The sequence below is a fragment of the Ctenocephalides felis genome, unplaced genomic scaffold, assembly GCF_003426905.1.
Source record: "Ctenocephalides felis isolate EL2017-DRISC unplaced genomic scaffold, ASM342690v1 CF-g0.4_SCAFFOLD_01886, whole genome shotgun sequence".
NCBI classification, from domain to species: Eukaryota; Metazoa; Arthropoda; class Insecta; order Siphonaptera; family Pulicidae; genus Ctenocephalides; species Ctenocephalides felis.
In genome coordinates, this window is record NW_020538040.1 from 131,455,038 (window position 1) to 131,481,776 (window position 26,739).

Consider the following 26,739-nt stretch of genomic DNA (forward strand, 5'->3'; position numbering starts at 1 on the left):
TTCATCATATGTCATTTTGTCCGTACTATATGGACCGATCAGTTGCAGTTTTTATTAATAAATTATTATAGTTCCTACTTAATTAAAATACTATGTTACTGATAGCAAATGAATCAAAAATGTGTAAAAAGGATTGGGACCTATCATATCATTGAATAAATAAATTTTTATAAAAATAAAAGACCATGTCATTTTGACTGAACCTAGTTGTTCCTCTACCTACTTGAATAATATATTTATAGTTGTAAAACTATTTTTATCAATGTTTTTTGTCATATGTTTTCATATAATTACTTTGATATTAAAATTCAATAAGTAGATAAAATAATTAAAAAATGATAACATTTAAGTTTGAAATAATATTTATTCATAACTTTTTTCTTATGAATAAATAAATAAATACAATTATTGAGCACATTCAGATATTCACAAGTATTAGTTACTTCTATTAGTAAAAATATCGATACATAAATTAAACAATTTTATTTAAAAATTATAATTTGGCTACGGGAGTCACAGTATTGTTTAATTATTAATTAGATTGCACATGAATATTTGATTATAATTATACATAACGGTTTTGCTTAATAACATACATAATAATTTACTTATAAATTAATTGTAACAGAATTATTATATTGCAAATTTAACATCTCATTTAACTTATAAGTTATCAACATTTTTGGTTTATATTGTGGTGGAGAGCTGAAATTTCTTTACGAACGTTTTACGAAACTTCAAAGAAATAAATAACTCTTTTGAAAAATTGTTTATGTATAAAGATTAGTAAATAAATAATGTTAGTGGGAGTAAACTGCATAACGATTCATGGAACTCCATAAGCATGTGCATCAGACAGCACACAAGCCACTTCGTTCATGGCTGCATATTTGTTTAGACGTAACTGATTGTGAGATACTAAAAACGTCTTTTCATTATGATAATAATTCTATTAAATTTGTTTTAGAAAATCGTTCGCCTATATTTCGTTGCTTGTAAAGAAATTTTAAGAACTCTAAAATGCTTTGTTTAAAACTAGTCAATAACAACATTAACTTTTAATTTAATTAACAATTGCGCTAATGGTGGAAGAATGGCTTGTGTAATTGAGGGAACTGTATTGGGGGCAGATGATTTCCGCATTTTGGGAAATCTGGAGGTACTGGCGGCAGATCAGCTTGAGTTCCCACATGAACGATCAAGTTCATTCCAATGACTATGTGGAACAGGAAGTGGCAATGGAATAACCAATAACCTGGTGAAAATAAATAGTCTAAATATTATTAATTACAGGCACTTAGAAGTTTTATATAACAACAAGAATCAGAAGGTTTCAAAAATGAAAAAGAATTAATATTTTCGATTAAATTTAATGACCTGGATTGTCGGCCCTGAATCGCACAACCACGTATCCATTATTCGGAACAGCAATGGTATCCTTTCCTGGCGGTCTGTTAAATTCTCGATGCAGCAATCCCCTCCTGTCCAGATCTAAAGCATGCTTCAAATTGATCTTCTTCACACTCTTGTCTGGTGATCTTCCCATGCCAATGACGTTGAACGCGTACCCGTGAAGATGGAAGGGATGGGACAAGTTGACTTGTTGAACTGTAGAAAGTTTATTTCATATTAGTTGAATGTCTTTAAAATTATTTTGAACCAAAAATTGATCTTACCCTCATCTACGAGTACTATTTCCACAATGGCGTTCAATGGAATGTCTACTTTGTGAGTGCACATGCAATTGTTTCCACAATTCGGGGGCCTGTTGTCTCCATTGCAGAACTGCTCTGGTGGTATGTCGTATAATTGAGAGATTGGGGGCGCAGGTGGGGAAACGTATGATATTTCGTCCACTAAACTGATCACGTGATCACCACTTGGTGCCACTGAAATTGGAGAAAGACATGTAATGCGAGTTTAAGTTTAGATTCATGATTATTAGTGCTGATATGAAAGAAGTGGTATTGAGTAAGATATTTTAGCAATAGAAAATAAATTGACGAATAGTACAGCGGGAAAAGAACTAGATTCTACCTAAATATCTATTATAAGTGTTCGGTGTGAAAACCTCTTCTGGCCTATAGAACAGGAATCTGAACGGCAGGAAGATCTTCACATCCGGCCTCTGCTGCAGGAGACCTTCATCGACTCTTTTCGAATTTTTTAAATTACTGACGCAGACGGCGTCGGCTCTTTTCACATTACAAACGGCATCCAACGGATTTAGCACCTGTACAGAAAAATAATATATATGCATCGAGGGAATTCAAAATTAGAAGATATCATCGTTGGTGAAGTAAAATATTTTGAAAATTATATTTACAAAAGAATAACTTACCGGATACTTTTGATCATAGATTATATACAATGAGTTGTAGTGACGATCATACATATGTACACATGCATACATACATATATGTATAAATTTGCTTGAATAAAGGAATTGTTCATAAGACTTTTACATTTATAAATTATTTATATAGAACTCTAAATCATTTTTATACAAATATGGATTGTTACAGGAATTTTTCGAAATTGGGCAATTTATAACCTGCCCTATGAAATAAATTAATTTTATGTATTTTATTCAAATCGTTTTTCTAATTCGAATGGTATATTTGACATTTTTGTAAAATATGTAAATGTTTCATATTGCTTTGCAAAATAGGAAAATAATCTGTGCGTGCTAACAGAGCAATCATTTCGATATAGTTTACAATTAATATAAATGTTGTATAAGTTAAAATTGAATAACGTACAAAATTCTTATCATACATTATAATTTACAATCTATATTAAATTATTTCAGGTCACATTCCAAATTTTTCGATTTGGAATTGTTTTTATGTGTCAGGGATAACGTTAGGGTTATAGAACTGTTGTAACTTGGTTTTCTTTTTTTTTTCTTGGTCATCTAGTATGTAATTTTTTCTGTAATTATTATCTATAATATACTAAAAGTTTATAATGTTATTACAGTTAGCTTATATTATTTGTTGGCTTACATTACGAAGAGTGCTTATTATTTGTTGCAACTTTATCTGCTTTACAGAAAATCGTCAGTAAATTTGAAAATATGAAAGCATAATTAAGTGTGTCATTGTATCTTCATGCAAGTTGCACGAACTTCCCGATACGTTCAAATAATGGGCCTAATTAATAAAAATTGAGATTTAGTTATTTAGATGAAATTTTCAACGGTTGATTCAGAAAATAGCGTTTTCGCTTTAACTGAAAACTAATTAATGCGATTAACAATTGATATTTTTCAAACTTTCAATTGATATATGTAATTATATTAACAAGCGTTGCGCTTGTATGTCCACCAGTTTTCGTAGGCCTCTAATATTTTTAAGATTCTAAATTCTATCGCCATGTTTAGTTTCATTAGAAACGCAAAAAAATACATTTTCTTGTAAAGAAATGGTTCGAACGAACTTTAACAAATACTAATCAGTACGATTATCAAACGATATTTCTAAAACGGTTTTTAAATGAATTAAATCGTTTTTTTTGCATTTTTCTGCTAATTGTAAAGAAACGGTTTGGCCGACCGTCTCGAAAAACTTTCCAACACGAGTTCTTTTTTAGTTTTGAAATCAGTTCTGCCGTTTTTTGAGAGGTTAAATTTTAGCTCACATGATAAAAAAGCGTTGTAAAATTAAACCTTTGGTTTTAGGGCCGTAATATTTGAGTTAATTTGAATTCAAAAAATAATTACGAAGAAACGGCTTGATCTAAATTTACCAAAATCTAATAATCTAGATTCCCAACAAATATCTTTGCAGCAGCTTTTAAATTTTTAAAATCGGTTCCGGATTTTTGGCCAAAATGTGCAAGACAAGTTTTGCACTTTTCTGCAAATTATAAAGTAACTTTTGTGCTTTTTGTGGCACAATCTGATAAATGCAATCCTTATCGAATTATATTGAATGTGGCCTTTAAAATATCTTCTTTAAATTGGTGAAATCAGTACAACCGTACTGATAACCGTAATTCAGTAACCGAAAACGTAGAGGAATGGTCAAAAATCGGTCAAAGGTCGAATTACATACACACAAACATTCAAACACATATACATACTTTTTCTAAATTTGCTCTTCATAGATTTTAAACGTCAAATTTGCTATCGAATGATTTTAAACCTCTTTAAATTTATCCTTCGGAGGTTAAGAAAAGATTATAAAGTAAAATATATTTTAAATAAAAAATAAATCGAAATACATCATAGTGAAATGAATCTTTTTGTGATTAGGCACTAAATTTTCGGTTTATCAATATTATTTGCTAATGTAGTAATTTTTGTTCATTTGAATATGCAGATGTAAAATTTCAAGAAACTTTGTTGATATTATTTTGTATTAATAAAATTGCTAATATTGTTTCAGCAGAAAAATGAGGACTTTATAAGCAAATACTCTAAAAGTTTTTTCAATTCTTATTACCTTAGTTTTCGATTAAAAAAAGAATTTAAATCCAGACTATGTCGCAAAATAGCGCTAAGCCTTCTGAACTGTGGTCGGCCAACTTACGTTGCAATCATATTCTTGGGAGCTCGCTAAATTAAATATTTCAAAAATGTGCAAAATTAAAATTAATTGACGCATGTAATCGAAAGAAAATATAATATCTCTGAAAACACGAAGAATTTCAAACGTTATTATCAAAGTTTTCCTTTATGCGTGTAGCAATTTAAAATATAGTATTTGTAGTACGTACGAGGGGAGTTTTTAAGTTTGCGGTATGAAATCGCGGGCTCATTGTGATACTAACCTGGTAACATTTAACTGACAATTATTCTTCCAACTATCGTCAATCAAGCAACATAATCGGAAGTGAAAATTGAAATGCGGAAAAAATCAAATATCACGCCCTTAGAAATTTCCAAAAAGCATGTAAAATCGCTTACGGCGACAATGAGATGCCATTGGTTTACGGCGACTCTTGTTCAGAAAACATCGTGGTGTATAAGTGGCACAGTGAGAAGCCGTGGAAGACGACCCGGCCCTGTCAGGAAATTCGAAGTGACTACGCCAGAATTTAACCAAAAATGTTTTAAAAAAATTACTCAACCATGTTCGTCTTAAGAAGAGACAGCTTGCAGAAATGGTTGGAGTATCAGATACAACCATTTTTAAAATCCTGCACGATCATTTTGGCATGACTATGATCAGCGAAAGATGGGTGCCAAGAAAGCTCACGCCGCTGCGCGTAGAGATTTTACATGCATTTTTGAACCTCTATAATAAAGACCAGGATGGCGTATTGAGTCGAATTATTACTGGAGACAAATTTAGGGTTATTAGAAGACAAACGTTATTACTGGAGACAAAAATGGGTTCATCATTATGAACCTGAGTCGAAACAAGATTCCATGCAAGAATTTTAAGATGCCACAGTCAGCTGAGAAACTCATGGCAACTGTCTTTTGGAACTTAGAAGAAATATTATTGATTGAAAGATAAAGGTGTTTCTGTAACAGGAGAATACAACCCTTCAATTTTAGAGCAACTAGAATAATCCATTGAGGAGAAAAACGGTGAAAAATCACAAAAAGCATGCAATGCGCTCATTATAAGAGCTACGTTGCACAGACTGCCTTTTGCATATGGGCCCAGTAATTATTACCTGTTTTCAGAAATGAAAAAGAGCTGCGAGTTAAAAAAGTACAACTAATTAAGAAGCCATTTTGGAGATGCAGAAACAATATTTTCTTGGGGGTATAAAAAAATTAATCGAAAAACTTAAAAATGTATCCTTGCAGGAATAATAATTTTATTTATTTATTTCTACCCCTTAACTTCCATTCGACGAATACAAAACTCCCTTTCGTAAGTTGCAAGATGAACTGGAATGATAATGCTCGTTTTTAGAGTTTGGTATTCGAGGTTCTGTTTGTTGCTTTTCAGTCTCCACAATAGAGATATAATCTGATAACATAATATCCTTATTATTACTACCTATATGAATTATTTCAAGAGTCTGAACTAATATTATTTTTATTGATTATGAATTACTCATCACTAAATAATTAATATATAATTCATAGTTGGGAAACAAACAATTCTTAAATTAAAAAAAAAAATACTTCGTGGATGATAAATTTCTTGGGGGTGTGAAACCTCAAAATGAGATAAGATGAACAATATGTACAGCAGTATCATCTATATCAACGACTTTTAATCAATACACTACTAAAAAATTATGAATTCTCACACAAGTTATCAACTTTCACACAAAATACTACTACCGCACCAAATACCACAAAAAACGAATGCAAATAATATGTACATCGTTCGCTATATATACAAACATACTTATAAAAATAATATATGACAGATTTATATATTTACAGCAATTTTATTATATTACATTTATCGGATACAAAACATTGTTCATATAATTTTTAATGATATATGTATATATATTTAGATTAATGCATTTCATACTAATTTAGAAAATAATTTAACTTAAATTTTATAAAATATTACAGCCAAATACGCAAAACCGTATATTATTAGTACATATTTAAAAAATCAATCCTTGTTAAATATATTTACAATGAATGCATACTTACCACTTCTGTAATAATTGTCAAAAATAAAAAAAAGTTATTTCGAAATACTGCAATAAAATCATTATATCGTAGATATAATATTTTTTTTGTATTTCGTTATAATAATTCAAATCAGTAACTACTTCTATTAAGTATTCTACGTTAATTAATAATTACTAGTGGTATGTATTCTTATTGTCAGATTAGCGTTTCTATGTAAGTGAACGTGTCAGATTTAGTTGGAAGAACTAAAAAAATATAATAACTTAAAATTTGGGTTTTGGATATAATTGTTGATTTGGATTATAGAGATGAGCGATATCTTGATATTATATCAATAACGAGTTTATCAAAAATAAGTTGGGTATAACAACGTAATATGTAGGATTTTATAAAAGTGTTTAGCCAAATGTGAATGCAATAACAATTTAGGGTTTTTATAACAAGTGTTATGACAAAATATCTTCGGAACGTCCCTGAGTTGAACCGGTGTGGATAACATAAAGATCTTCATATTTATGTACAAACGTTATGTAACATTGTATATTTAGCTCAAATCTGAAGATTTTATTTAGTTATCTGCTTGATTTCGTAAAGATCTATATACCATCAATTGGCTCCGATCGGATCGGTGGTATTTTTACCGTATGTTTCGTCCCAGAGACTTATTATGCTATAAATAAAATACAGCGAAACGCTAATCTAAATAAAATGTAAGTTTAAGAAATAACTTTTTGTGCTTTTAAAAGGTATAGGTAGGTATATATACATAAGTTCACCACTGATAAAAATAACTATTACTCTTGCCAAATGTTTGTGATCGAATTTGTGTAATAACATGTTAATGACATGCATTAAGTATCATATATACAAAACTTACATATATACACTGTAATATTTAGTACTTTTTCGCATATATGCATATATATATATATATATATATATATATATATATATGCGTGTTTGTATGTGGCTGTGTATTCGTGTATTTATAAGTATATATAATTACAAAAGATTATGTTAAAATAAGATATGATAATATAGCTTTATATATTATGTGGATCAATATGTACAAATGGAGTGTTAGTTATAGATTTTATAAAACTATACAAAGAACGCTATTGTGCATTGGAAGCCAAATTTATATATACATGACATTTTGTTCAAAATTTTTTATACATATATATATATATATATATATATATATATATATATTTCTGGTCATATGGTGTGTTAGTTGGCAATGTATCGTTGAAGTTTCGGAATGTTATTAATCAAAGAAATTATAATAATGTTAATTTTTATAAATTTAAATATATGAAACTCGCGAATGATAAATGGTCAGGTTAACTTTTTTGCGAGCTCTTAAGTCAACATGTCAACAAAAAATCCAACATTTGGATTAATGTGGGGGTACCTATACTTTTTGGAACTCTCATAGAATTATCTACTTTATCATTGTAAATGTACATCTTGTTTAATATAAAGTTGTGATAATATATACATTTAGGATACGCCTTTAAAAAATTATTGTATATGTAATATATATATATAATAAATACATATATACAGATATATGTATACACATATATAGTTATAGTTTAGTGTGGAGGAAGAATAGGAGGGGTGTAGTCACCACACGATGGAAAACCTTCGGGTACAGGTGGCAAATCAGCAAGTGTGCCAACTTGGAAAACGACATTCATACCAATTACGATGTGGAATAAGAAATGACAGTGGAAAATCCAGAATCCTGAAACAGATACACAAATTAAATTATCCGAATATTTATTTGTACCTGTAAAATAAATGTTAACGTTTTAGTTGCCAGATATTGAAATGAATGGTTGCAGGACCAAATTCAGCACTAACGCTTTAACAAATAAACCTCCAATGCAACATAAATACATACATTAAAAATTAATAAAATAGGAGGCCGATCTTCTTATTTTGTTACAGTTTTAAAATCTATGTCTTTTGTCTTTTTAAGTACCTGGATTGTCAGCTCTGAATCTAAGCACTACGTATCCATTATTGGGCACTGCCAAAGTGTCTTTGCCAGGTGGTAAGTTGAACTGTCTGTGCAAAAGTCCTCTTCGATCTAAATCCAAAGCATGTTTCAAATTGATCTTCTTCACTGTAGTATCAGGTGAGCGTCCAATACCAATAACATTGAAGGAGTATCCGTGCAAATGGAATGGATGAGACAGATTTGGTTGTTGTACTGGAAGAAAAGAATTTCATCATGTTTTTTTCAAACGATAAATAATTGTCAACCAAAATGTATAAAGAATGGGAGAAAAGTTACCTTCGTCGACGAGTACGACTTCTACAATAGCATTGAGGGGTATATCTACTTTGTGGGTACACATGCAGTTGTCACCACAGTTGGCGGGTCTGTTGTCTCCATTACAGAACTGTTCAGGATTGATATCATCGTATTGAGAAAGCAGAGGAGCAGATGGTGACATGTACGATATCTCATCCACCAATGATAGTACGTGATCTCCAGTTGGAGCAACTGTAACAAGGACCATTAAATATTCACTTGTGAAACACAACCGTTGATTAAGTTTTTTTGAAAATACCGACCTAAATATCTGTTATAAGTGTTAGGCTGGAACAATGTTTCTGGTCTGTAGACATGGAAACGGAAAGGTAAGAAAATCTTGACATCTGGTTTAAGCTGGAGCAGAGATTCATCAACCGTGTGAGCATTTTTTAATTGATTAACACACACAGCATCGGTACGCAATGGATCATTACACATGGCATCCAATGGGTTCATAACCTAAATTGTAATCATTAAAAAAATAATTAGTAAACGCGATCGCAAATTTTAATTGTTCTAAAATCTCTTCGATACCCACAACAGGGTTTGCGATTTGTCGGTTTAAAATAGGTAGGATGATAATCTTATTTTGAAAAATTAAGCCCATTATCATCACTTCTCTCATTACAGCTACGCCAATAATTTTAAAATCATTTTCTTAAAAAATCATAAAAATAAACCTAATATTTTTTCTAATATATAGGTAAAAAAATAGATAGATGAGTTTTTTATTAAGAAGAATATGTAAGTTGCTATCTATTACGTGAATTATTTGAAAAAAACTACGAAAACCTGAAAAGTATTCTTGTTAATCCATGTTCTCGTCACAAGTAAAAATATTTTGGTATTTGCATAGAGTCTAGCAATATATTAGGCGGATTAAAGGATTCAGTAAATTGATGGAGGTAGAGGTTAAGCTAATTTTTTTGAGTCTATGTCAATATCAAAGTAACATTGCATGTGAAGAGACATATATAATATACGTAAATAGATGAATATCAGTGCATATTATATTGGTGTGTATAACTACTCCTACGAGTTCTAAAATTTACTAGGCTGCTCATTTGAATTATTATATGATTTTTTATGTTGCGAGAACTATGCACTCTACAACCTTACAAGAAAATACAATAAAACTATCATGATAACATTACTTACCGAATGCATTTTTTAGATATTATATTAGATTTCCGTCTCTCGCCTTTCAGTTGTTCCTATTTTTAAGGTAAATTTTTTTAAAGAGCCTTCACCGTACCTTTGCACTTTATGACCAATATCATATATACACAATCTTAATTCTGACTATATACAAATATTACTATGTTAATCAGAAGAGTGTCTGTTTTTATCTACTTTGTATAATGTACAGTTGATAATACGTTTTACTCTTTACAACGGCTTTGGAATGCATTCCAATGTGTACAAACGGAACTATATTACTTATTGATAAAAATGTACGAACTAAAAGAATTGTAATATAGAAGAGTATGTCACCACCGCTTATTTACATGATTATACTAATTGACTAAATTATATACACAATATTTACATTTTCAAAATATATACAATATTCACAAAATAATTAGTTACTTGTATCTTCTTACTCATATGCGCCCAAAGTTTACGTTTTTTAATATATTTTAAGTGGTTATATGGAAGTTCTAGAGACTTGTACTATATCCAGGACAGGTTGTTTAACCGTTATATGTATAATTTATTTTAAAATATAAATGCGTTAAAAGAAAATTAAAAGTGCGATAAAAGTCTTGTTTTTCCAATATTTCTTAGCAATATAAAAAATGTATAGGAATTATATGCTATTTATGTTATATTTAGCAAATTTGTTTTTTTTTTATAGTTACTGGATTGTAAATCTAACTTTTGATAAATACTTTCAGGTTGAGAAAGAATAATACTGTTTTTTATTCGAACCTGCGCGACCTTACTTTATACCGATGTGCGAATATGCGCGAAGTAGTGTGAGGTACAAGCATTATCATTACTCCTCATCAACAATAATTTTACGGAAATGTACCCACCACGCCCTGCGGTAATCCGGAGTCGTACGTGGGCGCCGGAGTCGATGGTTGGTACGGACCCCGAGCATACCGGAGCACGGCCAGTTGCTGAGCGCGCTCGATGCCGCACTCGCCGAGGCCTCGGAGTTGGATCCAGTAGGCGCCCGCGGGCTGCGTGGCTTCGATCACAAAGTCGTAACGTTCTCCTGGAATTTAGACGGTGGTAAATAGATCAATATTTTCTTAGGGAAAATGATGAAGCAGCACTTTTTTCATGCAGCATCTAAAACGCATCAAAAATAGTCATGAATAACAGGTTTATATTAGCGTATTTATAACTTTTCGTAGGGTAAATGACTTTTCGTAGGGTGTGCATATGTGTGTCGTATGTATGTGTAAAAAGGATTGGGACCTATCATATCATTGAATAAATAAATTTTTATAAAAATAAAAGACCATGTCATTTTGACTGAACCTAGTTGTTCCTCTACCTACTTGAATAATATATTTATAGTTGTAAAACTATTTTTATCAATGTTTTTTGTCATATGTTTTCATATAATTACTTTGATATTAAAATTCAATAAGTAGATAAAATAATTAAAAAATGATAACATTTAAGTTTGAAATAATATTTATTCATAACTTTTTTCTTATGAATAAATAAATAAATACAATTATTGAGCACATTCAGATATTCACAAGTATTAGTTACTTCTATTAGTAAAAATATCGATACATAAATTAAACAATTTTATTTAAAAATTATAATTTGGCTACGGGAGTCACAGTATTGTTTAATTATTAATTAGATTGCACATGAATATTTGATTATAATTATACATAACGGTTTTGCTTAATAACATACATAATAATTTACTTATAAATTAATTGTAACAGAATTATTATATTGCAAATTTAAACATCTCATTTAACTTATAAGTTATCAACATTTTTGGTTTATATTGTGGTGGAGAGCTGAAAATTTCTTTACGAACGTTTTACGAAACTTCAAAGAAATAAATAACTCTTTTGAAAAATTGTTTATGTATAAAGATTAGTAAATAAATAATGTTAGTGGGAGTAAACTGCATAACGATTCATGGAACTCCATAAGCATGTGCATCAGACAGCACACAAGCCACTTCGTTCATGGCTGCATATTTGTTTAGACGTAACTGATTGTGAGATACTAAAAACGTCTTTTCATTATGATAATAATTCTATTAAATTTGTTTTAGAAAATCGTTCGCCTATATTTCGTTGCTTGTAAAGAAATTTTAAGAACTCTAAAATGCTTTGTTTAAAACTAGTCAATAACAACATTAACTTTTAATTTAATTAACAATTGCGCTAATGGTGGAAGAATGGCTTGTGTAATTGAGGGAACTGTATTGGGGGCAGATGATTTCCGCATTTTGGGAAATCTGGAGGTACTGGCGGCAGATCAGCTTGAGTTCCCACATGAACGATCAAGTTCATTCCAATGACTATGTGGAACAGGAAGTGGCAATGGAATAACCAATAACCTGGTGAAAATAAATAGTCTAAATATTATTAAATTACAGGCACTTAGAAGTTTTATATAATAACAAGAATGAGAAGGTCTCAACAATGTCAAAGAATCAATATGTATTTTCGATTAAATTTAATGACCTGGATTGTCGGCCCTGAATCGCACAACCACGTATCCATTATTCGGAACAGCAATGGTATCCTTTCCTGGCGGTCTGTTAAATTCTCGATGCAGCAATCCCCTCCTGTCCAGATCTAAAGCATGCTTCAAATTGATCTTCTTCACACTCTTGTCTGGTGATCTTCCCATGCCAATGACGTTGAACGCGTACCCGTGAAGATGGAAGGGATGGGACAAGTTGACTTGTTGAACTGTAGAAAGTTTATTTCATATTAGTTGAATGTCTTTAAAATTATTTTGAACCAAAAATTGATCTTACCCTCATCTACGAGTACTATTTCCACAATGGCGTTCAATGGAATGTCTACTTTGTGAGTGCACATGCAATTGTTTCCACAATTCGGGGGCCTGTTGTCTCCATTGCAGAACTGCTCTGGTGGTATGTCGTATAATTGAGAGATTGGGGGCGCAGGTGGGGAAACGTATGATATTTCGTCCACTAAACTGATCACGTGATCACCACTTGGTGCCACTGAAATTGGAGAAAGACATGTAATGCGAGTTTAAGTTTAGATTCATGATTATTAGTGCTGATATGAAAGAAGTGGTATTGAGTAAGATATTTTAGCAATAGAAAATAAATTGACGAATAGTACAGCGGGAAAAGAACTAGATTCTACCTAAATATCTATTATAAGTGTTCGGTGTGAAAACCTCTTCTGGCCTATAGAACAGGAATCTGAACGGCAGGAAGATCTTCACATCCGGCCTCTGCTGCAGGAGACCTTCATCGACTCTTTTCGAATTTTTTAAATTACTGACGCAGACGGCGTCGGCTCTTTTCACATTACAAACGGCATCCAACGGATTTAGCACCTGTACAGAAAAATAATATATATGCATCGAGGGAATTCAAAATTAGAAGATATCATCGTTGGTGAAGTAAAATATTTTGAAAATTATATTTACAAAAGAATAACTTACCGGATACTTTTGATCATAGATTATATACAATGAGTTGTAGTGACGATCATACATATGTACACATGCATACATACATATATGTATAAATTTGCTTGAATAAAGGAATTGTTCATAAGACTTTTACATTTATAAATTATTTATATAGAACTCTAAATCATTTTTATACAAATATGGATTGTTACAGGAATTTTTCGAAATTGGGCAATTTATAACCTGCCCTATGAAATAAATTAATTTTATGTATTTTATTCAAATCGTTTTTCTAATTCGAATGGTATATTTGACATTTTTGTGAAATATGTAAATGTTTCATATTGCTTTGCAAAATAGGAAAATAATCTGTGCGTGCTAACAGAGCAATCATTTCGATATAGTTTACAATTAATATAAATGTTGTATAAGTTAAAATTGAATAACGTACAAAATTCTTATCATACATTATAATTTACAATCTATATTAAATTATTTCAGGTCACATTCCAAATTTTTCGATTTGGAATTGTTTTTATGTGTCAGGGATAACGTTAGGGTTATAGAACTGTTGTAACTTGGTTTTCTTTTTTTTTTCTTGGTCATCTAGTATGTAATTTTTTCTGTAATTATTATCTATAATATACTAAAAGTTTATAATGTTATTACAGTTAGCTTATATTATTTGTTGGCTTACATTACGAAGAGTGCTTATTATTTGTTGCAACTTTATCTGCTTTACAGAAAATCGTCAGTAAATTTGAAAATATGAAAGCATAATTAAGTGTGTCATTGTATCTTCATGCAAGTTGCACGAACTTCCCGATACGTTCAAATAATGGGCCTAATTAATAAAAATTGAGATTTAGTTATTTAGATGAAATTTTCAACGGTTGATTCAGAAAATAGCGTTTTCGCTTTAACTGAAAACTAATTAATGCGATTAACAATTGATATTTTTCAAACTTTCAATTGATATATGTAATTATATTAACAAGCGTTGCGCTTGTATGTCCACCAGTTTTCGTAGGCCTCTAATATTTTTAAGATTCTAAATTCTATCGCCATGTTTAGTTTCATTAGAAACGCAAAAAAATACATTTTCTTGTAAAGAAATGGTTCGAACGAACTTTAACAAATACTAATCAGTACGATTATCAAACGATATTTCTAAAACGGTTTTTAAATGAATTAAATCGTTTTTTTGCATTTTTCTGCTAATTGTAAAGAAACGGTTTGGCCGACCGTCTCGAAAAACTTTCCAACACGAGTTCTTTTTTAGTTTTGAAATCAGTTCTGCCGTTTTTTGAGAGGTTAAATTTTAGCTCACATGATAAAAAAGCGTTGTAAAATTAAACCTTTGGTTTTAGGGCCGTAATATTTGAGTTAATTTGAATTCAAAAAATAATTACGAAGAAACGGCTTGATCTAAATTTACCAAAATCTAATAATCTAGATTCCCAACAAATATCTTTGCAGCAGCTTTTAAATTTTTAAAATCGGTTCCGGATTTTTGGCCAAAATGTGCAAGACAAGTTTTGCACTTTTCTGCAAATTATAAAGTAACTTTTGTGCTTTTTGTGGCACAATCTGATAAATGCAATCCTTATCGAATTATATTGAATGTGGCCTTTAAAATATCTTCTTTAAATTGGTGAAATCAGTACAACCGTACTGATAACCGTAATTCAGTAACCGAAAACGTAGAGGAATGGTCAAAAATCGGTCAAAGGTCGAATTACATACACACAAACATTCAAACACATATACATACTTTTTCTAAATTTGCTCTTCATAGATTTTAAACGTCAAATTTGCTATCGAATGATTTTAAACCTCTTTAAATTTATCCTTCGGAGGTTAAGAAAAGATTATAAAGTAAAATATATTTTAAATAAAAAAATAAATCGAAATACATCATAGTGAAATGAATCTTTTTGTGATTAGGCACTAAATTTTCGGTTTATCAATATTATTTGCTAATGTAGTAATTTTTGTTCATTTGAATATGCAGATGTAAAATTTCAAGAAACTTTGTTGATATTATTTTGTATTAATAAAATTGCTAATATTGTTTCAGCAGAAAAATGAGGACTTTATAAGCAAATACTCTAAAAGTTTTTTCAATTCTTATTACCTTAGTTTTCGATTAAAAAAAAGAATTTAAATCCAGACTATGTCGCAAAATAGCGCTAAGCCTTCTGAACTGTGGTCGGCCAACTTACGTTGCAATCATATTCTTGGGAGCTCGCTAAATTAAATATTTCAAAAATGTGCAAAATTAAAATTAATTGACGCATGTAATCGAAAGAAAATATAATATCTCTGAAAACACGAAGAATTTCAAACGTTATTATCAAAGTTTTCCTTTATGCGTGTAGCAATTTAAAATATAGTATTTGTAGTACGTACGAGGGGGAGTTTTTAAGTTTGCGGTATGAAATCGCGGGCTCATTGTGATACTAACCTGGTAACATTTAACTGACAATTATTCTTCCAACTATCGTCAATCAAGCAACATAATCGGAAGTGAAAATTGAAATGCGGAAAAAATCAAATATCACGCCCTTAGAAATTTCCAAAAAGCATGTAAAATCGCTTACGGCGACAATGAGATGCCATTGGTTTACGGCGACTCTTGTTCAGAAAACATCGTGGTGTATAAGTGGCACAGTGAGAAGCCGTGGAAGACGACCCGGCCCTGTCAGGAAATTCGAAGTGACTACGCCAGAATTTAACCAAAAATGTTTTAAAAAAATTACTCAACCATGTTCGTCTTAAGAAGAGACAGCTTGCAGAAATGGTTGGAGTATCAGATACAACCATTTTTAAAATCCTGCACGATCATTTTGGCATGACTATGATCAGCGAAAGATGGGTGCCAAGAAAGCTCACGCCGCTGCGCGTAGAGATTTTACATGCATTTTTGAACCTCTATAATAAAGACCAGGATGGCGTATTGAGTCGAATTATTACTGGAGACAAATTTAGGGTTATTAGAAGACAAACGTTATTACTGGAGACAAAAATGGGTTCATCATTATGAACCTGAGTCGAAACAAGATTCCATGCAAGAATTTTAAGATGCCACAGTCAGCTGAGAAACTCATGGCAACTGTCTTTTGGAACTTAGAAGAAATATTATTGATTGAAAGATAAAGGTGTTTCTGTAACAGGAGAATACAACCCTTCAATTTTAGAGCAACTAGAATAATCCATTGAGGAGAAAAACGGTGAAAAATCACAAAAAGCATGCAATGCGCTCATTATAAGAGCTACGTTGCACAGACTGCCTTTTGCATATGGGCCCAGTAATTATTACCTGTTTTCAGAAATGAAAAAAGAGCTGCGAGTTAAAAAAGTACAACTAATTAAGAAGCCATTTTGGAGATGCAGAAACAATATTTTCTTGGGGTATAAAAAAATTAATCGAAAAACTTAAAAATGTATCCTTGCAGGAATAATAATTTTATTTATTTATTTCTACCCCTTAACTTCCATTCGACGAATACAAAACTCCCTTTCGTAAGTTGCAAGATGAACTGGAATGATAATGCTCGTTTTTAGAGTTTGGTATTCGAGGTTCTGTTTGTTGCTTTTCAGTCTCCACAATAGAGATATAATCTGATAACATAATATCCTTATTATTACTACCTATATGAATTATTTCAAGAGTCTGAACTAATATTATTTTTATTGATTATGAATTACTCATCACTAAATAATTAATATATAATTCATAGTTGGGAAACAAACAATTCTTAAATTAAAAAAAAAAATACTTCGTGGATGATAAATTTCTTGGGGGTGTGAAACCTCAAAATGAGATAAGATGAACAATATGTACAGCAGTATCATCTATATCAACGACTTTTAATCAATACACTACTAAAAAATTATGAATTCTCACACAAGTTATCAACTTTCACACAAAATACTACTACCGCACCAAATACCACAAAAAACGAATGCAAATAATATGTACATCGTTCGCTATATATACAAACATACTTATAAAAATAATATATGACAGATTTATATATTTACAGCAATTTTATTATATTACATTTATCGGATACAAAACATTGTTCATATAATTTTTAATGATATATGTATATATATTTAGATTAATGCATTTCATACTAATTTAGAAAATAATTTAACTTAAATTTTATAAAATATTACAGCCAAATACGCAAAACCGTATATTATTAGTACATATTTAAAAAATCAATCCTTGTTAAATATATTTACAATGAATGCATACTTACCACTTCTGTAATAATTGTCAAAAATAAAAAAAAGTTATTTCGAAATACTGCAATAAAATCATTATATCGTAGATATAATATTTTTTTTGTATTTCGTTATAATAATTCAAATCAGTAACTACTTCTATTAAGTATTCTACGTTAATTAATAATTACTAGTGGTATGTATTCTTATTGTCAGATTAGCGTTTCTATGTAAGTGAACGTGTCAGATTTAGTTGGAAGAACTAAAAAAATATAATAACTTAAAATTTGGGTTTTGGATATAATTGTTGATTTGGATTATAGAGATGAGCGATATCTTGATATTATATCAATAACGAGTTTATCAAAAATATAAGTTGGGTATAACAACGTAATATGTAGGATTTTATAAAAGTGTTTAGCCAAATGTGAATGCAATAACAATTTAGGGTTTTTATAACAAGTGTTATGACAAAATATCTTCGGAACGTCCCTGAGTTGAACCGGTGTGGATAACATAAATTTACGTACGTGTGGATCTTCTTATTTATTAGATCTTCATATTTATGTACAAACGTTATGTAACATTGTATATTTAGCTCAAATCTGAAGATTTTATTTAGTTATCTGCTTGATTTCGTAAAGATCTATATACCATCAATTGGCTCCGATCGGATCGGTGGTATTTTTACCGTATGTTTCGTCCCAGAGACTTATTATGCTATAAATAAAATACAGCGAAACGCTAATCTAAATAAAATGTAAGTTTAAGAAATAACTTTTTGTGCTTTTAAAAGGTATAGGTAGGTATATATACATAAGTTCACCACTGATAAAAAATAACTATTACTCTTGCCAAATGTTTGTGATCGAATTTGTGTAATAACATGTTAATGACATGCATTAAGTATCATATATACAAAACTTACATATATACACTGTAATATTTAGTACTTTTTCGCATATATGCATATATATATATATATATATATATATATATATATATATATATATATATGCGTGTTTGTATGTGGCTGTGTATTCGTGTATTTATAAGTATATATAATTACAAAAGATTATGTTAAAATAAGATATGATAATATAGCTTTATATATTATGTGGATCAATATGTACAAATGGAGTGTTAGTTATAGATTTTATAAAACTATACAAAGAACGCTATTGTGCATTGGAAGCCAAATTTATATATACATGACATTTTGTTCAAAATTTTTTATACATATATATATATATATATATATATATATATATATATTTCTGGTCATATGGTGTGTTAGTTGGCAATGTATCGTTGAAGTTTCGGAATGTTATTAATCAAAGAAATTATAATAATGTTAATTTTTATAAATTTAAATATATGAAACTCGCGAATGATAAATGGTCAGGTTAACTTTTTTGCGAGCTCTTAAGTCAACATGTCAACAAAAAATCCAACATTTGGATTAATGTGGGGGTACCTATACTTTTTGGAACTCTCATAGAATTATCTACTTTATCATTGTAAATGTACATCTTGTTTAATATAAAGTTGTGATAATATATACATTTAGGATACGCCTTTAAAAAATTATTGTATATGTAATATATATATATATATATATATATATATATATATATACATATATACAGATATATGTATACACATATATAGTTATAGTTTAGTGTGGAGGAAGAATAGGAGGGGTGTAGTCACCACACGATGGAAAACCTTCGGGTACAGGTGGCAAATCAGCAAGTGTGCCAACTTGGAAAACGACATTCATACCAATTACGATGTGGAATAAGAAATGACAGTGGAAAATCCAGAATCCTGAAACAGATACACAAATTAAATTATCCGAATATTTATTTGTACCTGTAAAATAAATGTTAACGTTTTAGTTGCCAGATATTGAAATGAATGGTTGCAGGACCAAATTCAGCACTAACGCTTTAACAAATAAACCTCCAATGCAACATAAATACATACATTAAAAATTAATAAAATAGGAGGCCGATCTTCTTATTTTGTTACAGTTTTAAAATCTATGTCTTTTGTCTTTTTAAGTACCTGGATTGTCAGCTCTGAATCTAAGCACTACGTATCCATTATTGGGCACTGCCAAAGTGTCTTTGCCAGGTGGTAAGTTGAACTGTCTGTGCAAAAGTCCTCTTCGATCTAAATCCAAAGCATGTTTCAAATTGATCTTCTTCACTGTAGTATCAGGTGAGCGTCCAATACCAATAACATTGAAGGAGTATCCGTGCAAATGGAATGGATGAGACAGATTTGGTTGTTGTACTGGAAGAAAAGAATTTCATCATGTTTTTTTCAAACGATAAATAATTGTCAACCAAAATGTATAAAGAATGGGAGAAAAGTTACCTTCGTCGACGAGTACGACTTCTACAATAGCATTGAGGGGTATATCTACTTTGTGGGTACACATGCAGTTGTCACCACAGTTGGCGGGTCTGTTGTCTCCATTACAGAACTGTTCAGGATTGATATCATCGTATTGAGAAAGCAGAGGAGCAGATGGTGACATGTACGATATCTCATCCACCAATGATAGTACGTGATCTCCAGTTGGAGCAACTGTAACAAGGACCATTAAATATTCACTTGTGAAACACAACCGTTGATTAAGTTTTTTTGAAAATACCGACCTAAATATCTGTTATAAGTGTTAGGCTGGAACAATGTTTCTGGTCTGTAGACATGGAAACGGAAAGGTAAGAAAATCTTGACATCTGGTTTAAGCTGGAGCAGAGATTCATCAACCGTGTGAGCATTTTTTAATTGATTAACACACACAGCATCGGTACGCAATGGATCATTACACATGGCATCCAATGGGTTCATAACCTAAATTGTAATCATTAAAAAAATAATTAGTAAACGCGATCGCAAATTTTAATTGTTCTAAAATCTCTTCGATACCCACAACAGGGTTTGCGATTTGTCGGTTTAAAATAGGTAGGATGATAATCTTATTTTGAAAAATTAAGCCCATTATCATCACTTCTCTCATTACAGCTACGCCAATAATTTTAAAATCATTTTCTTAAAAAATCATAAAAATAAACCTAATATTTTTTCTAATATATAGGTAAAAAAATAGATAGATGAGTTTTTTATTAAGAAGAATATGTAAGTTGCTATCTATTACGTGAATTATTTGAAAAAAACTACGAAAACCTGAAAAGTATTCTTGTTAATCCATGTTCTCGTCACAAGTAAAAATATTTTGGTATTTGCATAGAGTCTAGCAATATATTAGGCGGATTAAAGGATTCAGTAAATTGATGGAGGTAGAGGTTAAGCTAATTTTTTTGAGTCTATGTCAATATCAAAGTAACATTGCATGTGAAGAGACATATATAATATACGTAAATAGATGAATATCAGTGCATATTATATTGGTGTGTATAACTACTCCTACGAGTTCTAAAATTTACTAGGCTGCTCATTTGAATTATTATATGATTTTTTATGTTGCGAGAACTATGCACTCTACAACCTTACAAGAAAATACAATAAAACTATCATGATAACATTACTTACCGAATGCATTTTTTAGATATTATATTAGATTTCCGTCTCTCGCCTTTCAGTTGTTCCTATTTTTAAGGTAAATTTTTTTAAAGAGCCTTCACCGTACCTTTGCACTTTATGACCAATATCATATATACACAATCTTAATTCTGACTATATACAAATATTACTATGTTAATCAGAAGAGTGTCTGTTTTTATCTACTTTGTATAATGTACAGTTGATAATACGTTTTACTCTTTACAACGGCTTTGGAATGCATTCCAATGTGTACAAACGGAACTATATTACTTATTGATAAAAATGTACGAACTAAAAGAATTGTAATATAGAAGAGTATGTCACCACCGCTTATTTACATGATTATACTAATTGACTAAATTATATACACAATATTTACATTTTCAAAATATATACAATATTCACAAAATAATTAGTTACTTGTATCTTCTTACTCATATGCGCCCAAAGTTTACGTTTTTTAATATATTTTAAGTGGTTATATGGAAGTTCTAGAGACTTGTACTATATCCAGGACAGGTTGTTTAACCGTTATATGTATAATTTATTTTAAAATATAAATGCGTTAAAAGAAAATTAAAAGTGCGATAAAAGTCTTGTTTTTCCAATATTTCTTAGCAATATAAAAAATGTATAGGAATTATATGCTATTTATGTTATATTTAGCAAATTTGTTTTTTTTTTATAGTTACTGGATTGTAAATCTAACTTTTGATAAATACTTTCAGGTTGAGAAAGAATAATACTGTTTTTTATTCGAACCTGCGCGACCTTACTTTATACCGATGTGCGAATATGCGCGAAGTAGTGTGAGGTACAAGCATTATCATTACTCCTCATCAACAATAATTTTACGGAAATGTACCCACCACGCCCTGCGGTAATCCGGAGTCGTACGTGGGCGCCGGAGTCGATGGTTGGTACGGACCCCGAGCATACCGGAGCACGGCCAGTTGCTGAGCGCGCTCGATGCCGCACTCGCCGAGGCCTCGGAGTTGGATCCAGTAGGCGCCCGCGGGCTGCGTGGCTTCGATCACAAAGTCGTAACGTTCTCCTGGAATTTAGACGGTGGTAAATAGATCAATATTTTCTTAGGGAAAATGATGAAGCAGCACTTTTTTCATGCAGCATCTAAAACGCATCAAAAATAGTCATGAATAACAGGTTTATATTAGCGTATTTATAACTTTTCGTAGGGTAAATGACTTTTCGTAGGGTGTGCATATGTGTGTCGTATGTATGTATGTACCATTGGGTGTGTCAATGATTTGGATGAATTAAAAATATTGAATCCGTTTTCATCATGCGCGCAGCTCATTGGTATTTAGTAAAGACAAGTTCAAAAATTTTGGTTCGAAATAAGTATGACTCAGTGGCGGATCCAGCTTTGGCGCCAGGGGGGGGGTCACATTATTAAATTATGTATAGAAAATATATTCGCAATACGATTAGAAAATCCTTAAATTTTATGGGTGTTTGACTCCTCTGTTCGTCTATAATAAGTTACATATTGAAGTTATAAAATGTGTTTGGTAACAAAATACATAAATAAAATCATTATGGAGTAATTTTATTGCTGAATAAGTGTTCTATCTGTGTCTTAAAACAAACTCAGGGGGGGGGGTCATGACTCCCGTGACCCACCCCCTAGATCCGCAACTGGTATGACTCATATTCATATCCGATTAACACCTTGAGCCCGGCGGCGGTCGCTGGAGACCGCCAGTCAATATTCCCTATGACCAACAGTCAACATTTTCTATGACCGACAGTCAACATTTCCTATGACCGACAGCCAACATTCTCTATGACCGACGTCGGCTCCAGGTATGACCGGTGTCGGTTTAGAAGCTCGGCACTAGAATTTTTGCTTGGATATACTGTGTGACCGACATTAAAAAAGAAAATTATTCTCAATTAAATTTAAAAATTGTTTTTTTTTAAATCATTCTAAACAAAAATGTGGTACATGGTAAACGTTGCAGATTGTCTGCCCACTGCCAGCTGAACGGAAAGGACAGCAAATTCGGCTGGATCAACGTGTTGAGAAATTTGTGTAAATTTTAATAATGGGTGTTAATTTGTATACTATGACTTGAACTCTGTTTTTTATCAATAAATGTGAATTCTCAAAATATCCGTAAAATTCACTCTAAACAAAATTCATCCTTTTGACGAAACGTTATAAATTCGTATTTTTTTTTTTATATTGAAAGATTTCATATTAAGTATACAATAATTTTAAAACTCAGTATATTAAATTATTTTAAAATGAACTAATCCAATTATTGTCCCATGTACAGTTCATAATTTTCATTTTGCCATATGTGTTATCACCACGTTTTCGATGCAACCAATGAACTCGGCCATCCAAGTTCAATATCTCAAGAATCGATTTATTGAACAATATAACAAACCTGAAAAACTGATGATGGTGTTGACCTCAACCGGTTGTACCGGTTCACCGTCTGTGGCTATGACTTTTAATGAATGTCCTTCAAACGTCAATTGAACTGGACACACTGAAGCGATGGCAGCAATCATACGGAACCTACAAAATTATGTATGAAAATAATTAGCAACAAAAATTAGCACACTAGTATATTTTAGTAACTTTACCTGTATCTTCTTCCGGGAGTGATAGTGAAAATTTCCAAAGGCGTATTGGTCATAAATCCGGTGTTGGGATCACGGAACTGTCCTTTACCGTTAATGAGGAAACTTTCAGGAGCTTGACCTGCATTTACTGCTAATCGTCCGGGGTATCTAGAAATAAAAGTAGAATAATTATGTTTTGTTCAAAAACGTAGATGAATTATCTTGGAAATCGGCCTCAATTTTGTGATTTTAATAAATTTTTACTTTTATTATTTACCTCTCCATTGCGTCTTCGTGCATCCAATCAGAAATTAAAACTATATGTGTAGTGAGATCGAAGTCGTACATGTGGCTGTTTGGATCATGGGATGGAGGTTGACGTACGATTACGGAACCATAAAGACCATCTAATTTTTGTAGACCTGTATGTGAGTGCCAGAAGTGGGTTCCTGCGTTACCAATCCATTGATATCTGTAGCGAAAAAAAAAATTTGTTCCTATTTGGATCAAATAAATTGACATTATTGATCTGGTATTTGCTGACCTGAAGGTGTTACCCTGCTGTATGGGGCACTGCGTGACAAACGGTACTCCATCGTAATATTGGGATCCTCTCTGCCAGATTCCATGCCAATGGATGGTGACTTCCATACCTTCCATATGATTTTCGACATCGACAACGACTCGATCTCCTTCGCATACTTGGATACTTGGTCCTGGGATCATACGATTGGCAGTCAAAATTCCACGCTCGACACCGTCAGCGAGAACACATTGACAATGGGACCAGACTGTGTTTGTTGCGTTGGGGGTACACACTTGACAGGCCCTACAATGGAAAGAGAAAATAATATTTTTATTGTTATTATTAATTCACAGAAAATATATTACAAACAGGATTTTTTGAATTTTCTTTGCAGATAGTACAGTATACGTTTTCATTTAATATTATATTTATATTAATTTGAGCATTAGTATTAATAAATTTTATATCATTAAATTTGAAAGTACGTAACCAATTTGATTGAAACGGTGATTATTGACATTTATTAGTCGAGCTTAAAAACGAGAAGATTTCGCACAATACTTTAGAACTTTCAAATAGTTTATAACAATTGAATTTATTCAGAACTTTCTATATAATATGATAGCTACAAATACATCCAACATAAATCTTCCAACTTCAATAATCAAAAGTTATACGATCGTTTTGCCAAATGTTATTGTTTGACATATATATTTTTTTACTTACGCTCCCAGAACGGTGTAATATTCCAATGTGAAGTGGTAGTAACATATCCTTGGAGGTTCGCCCTCTCTGCACGCCCTGGCGCACTCGTCGGGGGCGGACAGGGATGGGTTCCGTCTCAATTCGGCGGTGGCGCTCGTCGTGAAGTCCAAGTGGCGGAAGGACGTTTTGGCATTTGCTTGATTGCTTGCTGCCAGGACGGAACCGACGAGGGGTGCTGAAGCAGAAATTATAGATATAAGGATATTTGTTTAAAACATTTATGCCATCATGTGCTTTTCTATGTGCGTGTGCACTAAATATCTGAATATTAAGAGTAAACGCACAAATTTTGTCCCAAACGCAATAAACATCAAACGGGTGTGACGGCAACGCACGTTGCTTTTGCGCTACATGTATTGTTCTCATTTTGTGACGTAATTTAAATTGTATAATAACTGTTACACTACACAATACGCTATATTAAAAATACATTTTTATTAAAAACATTGTGAAAATATTATTTCAACAGTAGAATAAGCTTTTCAGAATTTTACGCGTGTCGTTGCTCAAGATCGGTTACGTCAAATTTCGAATAATAATAACCGAATACAGCATTAGTAATTAAATATCTAGATTAGATTTTAATTCAACATCTAGCGAATTATGTCTACAAACATTCGATTCAGTTGTTCTTAATCTTTTTCTCATAGTGCATAGTTGGAAAAATTACACTATACCAGTTGGTAAAAGGTGTAATTAGGTGTTATTCTTATTGCAATATAATATTAAGGTTCTAAAAGTCTCGACGATTTTACAGGGAAGATCTTGGACTTTTGGGTCTAAAATCTCTATTTGGTTATGTAATAATACATTTTATATTTTATCATTACATTTTTATATTAATATTGCAATGAACTTTATATGTTTGGAACTTTTATTTCGTTCTTAATAAACAGTTTTTTCGTCTTTAATAAACACTAGGTGTAAGTGGCTTTAAGGCAATTTTATAAGTATGCGAAGTTGCTGTGGAGCTTCAAAATGTGAAAAAACTATTTCAGAATATTCTGACGCTGACGAAAGTCAAAAAACGTACTTTTTTCTAATTTGGTCTCAAAAGATTGAAAACGGTTTAAAACGTCGAGAAGCATAAAATTAGCAGGTTGGATTTTCTGGCGTAAACAAACTTTTCTTTCGGGAAGTTAATGAAGTAATTTTTATTATTTGATTGAGAAAATTCGAACTCTTATCTATAGTAATTATTATGCATTCAAGTGATTAAGAAAGCTCCAAAATTTTACTTATTATTGATTTAATTTGTATTTTGCTTTATACTACTTTCAAATAAATGTAAGCCTCATTCAGGCAGATTATTTTTTTATAAAATTTAGTAGTTATTATAAATATTAAAAATTACATTTAATTATGTCACCAGTTAGTGTGGCTGCACTGAGGGCAGGATGGGTCTGCACTAATCCATGTGTGGTCGCGAAAAAGTTTCCTGAAGGTGTACCCGTCAGATCAGCTGGGGTTTCCTTAATACCTGAACGCCACCATGTCTGTGACGATGCAGTTTGATCTATTTCTGAAAAAATGTAA

The 26,739-nt window shown here is 31.3% G+C and overlaps 3 protein-coding genes across 4 annotated transcripts; all 3 read right to left on the reverse strand.

Moving 5' to 3' along the window:
• Positions 1-1,023: 1,023 nt before the first annotated feature.
• On the reverse strand, positions 1,024-2,260 carry LOC113375908 (laccase-10-like). Its single transcript, XM_026615849.1, has 4 exons — positions 2,038-2,260; positions 1,677-1,889; positions 1,378-1,608; positions 1,024-1,255 (listed from the first exon to the last, which is right to left on the reverse strand). Exons 1-4 carry the CDS (start codon positions 2,258-2,260, stop codon positions 1,080-1,082), a joined length of 843 nt encoding a protein of 280 aa, XP_026471634.1. The 3' UTR covers positions 1,024-1,079.
• A 5,900-nt stretch (positions 2,261-8,160) lies between these two features.
• On the reverse strand, positions 8,161-11,192 carry LOC113375909 (putative laccase-9). Its single transcript, XM_026615850.1, has 6 exons — positions 11,177-11,192; positions 10,931-11,115; positions 9,152-9,350; positions 8,868-9,080; positions 8,553-8,783; positions 8,161-8,312 (listed from the first exon to the last, which is right to left on the reverse strand). Exons 1-6 carry the CDS (start codon positions 11,190-11,192, stop codon positions 8,161-8,163), a joined length of 996 nt encoding a protein of 331 aa, XP_026471635.1.
• Positions 11,193-12,206: 1,014 nt separating this feature from the next.
• Positions 12,207-24,686, reverse strand: LOC113378318 (laccase). Of its 2 annotated transcripts, none has more exons than XM_026618853.1 (9): positions 24,457-24,686; positions 24,190-24,384; positions 23,934-24,080; positions 23,732-23,865; positions 22,184-22,368; positions 20,405-20,603; positions 20,121-20,333; positions 12,566-12,796; positions 12,207-12,438 (listed from the first exon to the last, which is right to left on the reverse strand). In XM_026618853.1, the coding sequence occupies exons 1-9, from the start codon at positions 24,636-24,638 to the stop codon at positions 12,263-12,265; spliced, it is 1,662 nt and encodes a 553-aa protein (XP_026474638.1). In that variant the 5' UTR covers positions 24,639-24,686; the 3' UTR covers positions 12,207-12,262. The 2 variants fall into 2 exon arrangements, with proteins under 2 accessions (XP_026474638.1, XP_026474637.1); XM_026618852.1 differs by lacking the exons at positions 12,207-12,438; positions 12,566-12,796 and adding exons at positions 19,414-19,565; positions 19,806-20,036 and having other exon boundaries at positions 24,457-24,685.
• Between the last annotated feature and the right edge of the window lie 2,053 nt (positions 24,687-26,739).

Excerpts from the sequence above, each read along its gene's own strand:
- LOC113375908 (XM_026615849.1), bottom strand. The coding sequence starts at position 2,260 with ATGCATATATATTATTTTTCTGTACAGGTGCTAAATCCGTTGGATGCC. Across the intron at positions 1,890-2,037 it reads CACTTATAATAGATATTTAG|TGGCACCAAGTGGTGATCAC; the intron begins GTAGAATCTAGT and ends CTCCAATTTCAG. Across the intron at positions 1,256-1,377 it reads ATTCAGGGCCGACAATCCAG|GTTATTGGTTATTCCATTGC; the intron begins GTCATTAAATTT and ends TATTTTCACCAG.
- LOC113375909 (XM_026615850.1), bottom strand. Across the intron at positions 9,351-10,930 it reads CCGGATTACCGCAGGGCGTG|GTTATGAACCCATTGGATGC; the intron begins GTGGGTACATTT and ends ATTACAATTTAG. Across the intron at positions 8,313-8,552 it reads ATTCAGAGCTGACAATCCAG|GATTCTGGATTTTCCACTGT; the intron begins GTACTTAAAAAG and ends TATCTGTTTCAG.
- LOC113378318 (XM_026618853.1), bottom strand. The coding sequence starts at position 24,638 with ATGATCCCAGGACCAAGTATCCAAGTATGCGAAGGAGATCGAGTCGTT. Across the intron at positions 22,369-23,731 it reads CACCATCATCAGTTTTTCAG|GAGAACGTTACGACTTTGTG; the intron begins GTTTGTTATATT and ends TCTAAATTCCAG. Across the intron at positions 12,439-12,565 it reads ATTCAGGGCCGACAATCCAG|GTTATTGGTTATTCCATTGC; the intron begins GTCATTAAATTT and ends TATTTTCACCAG.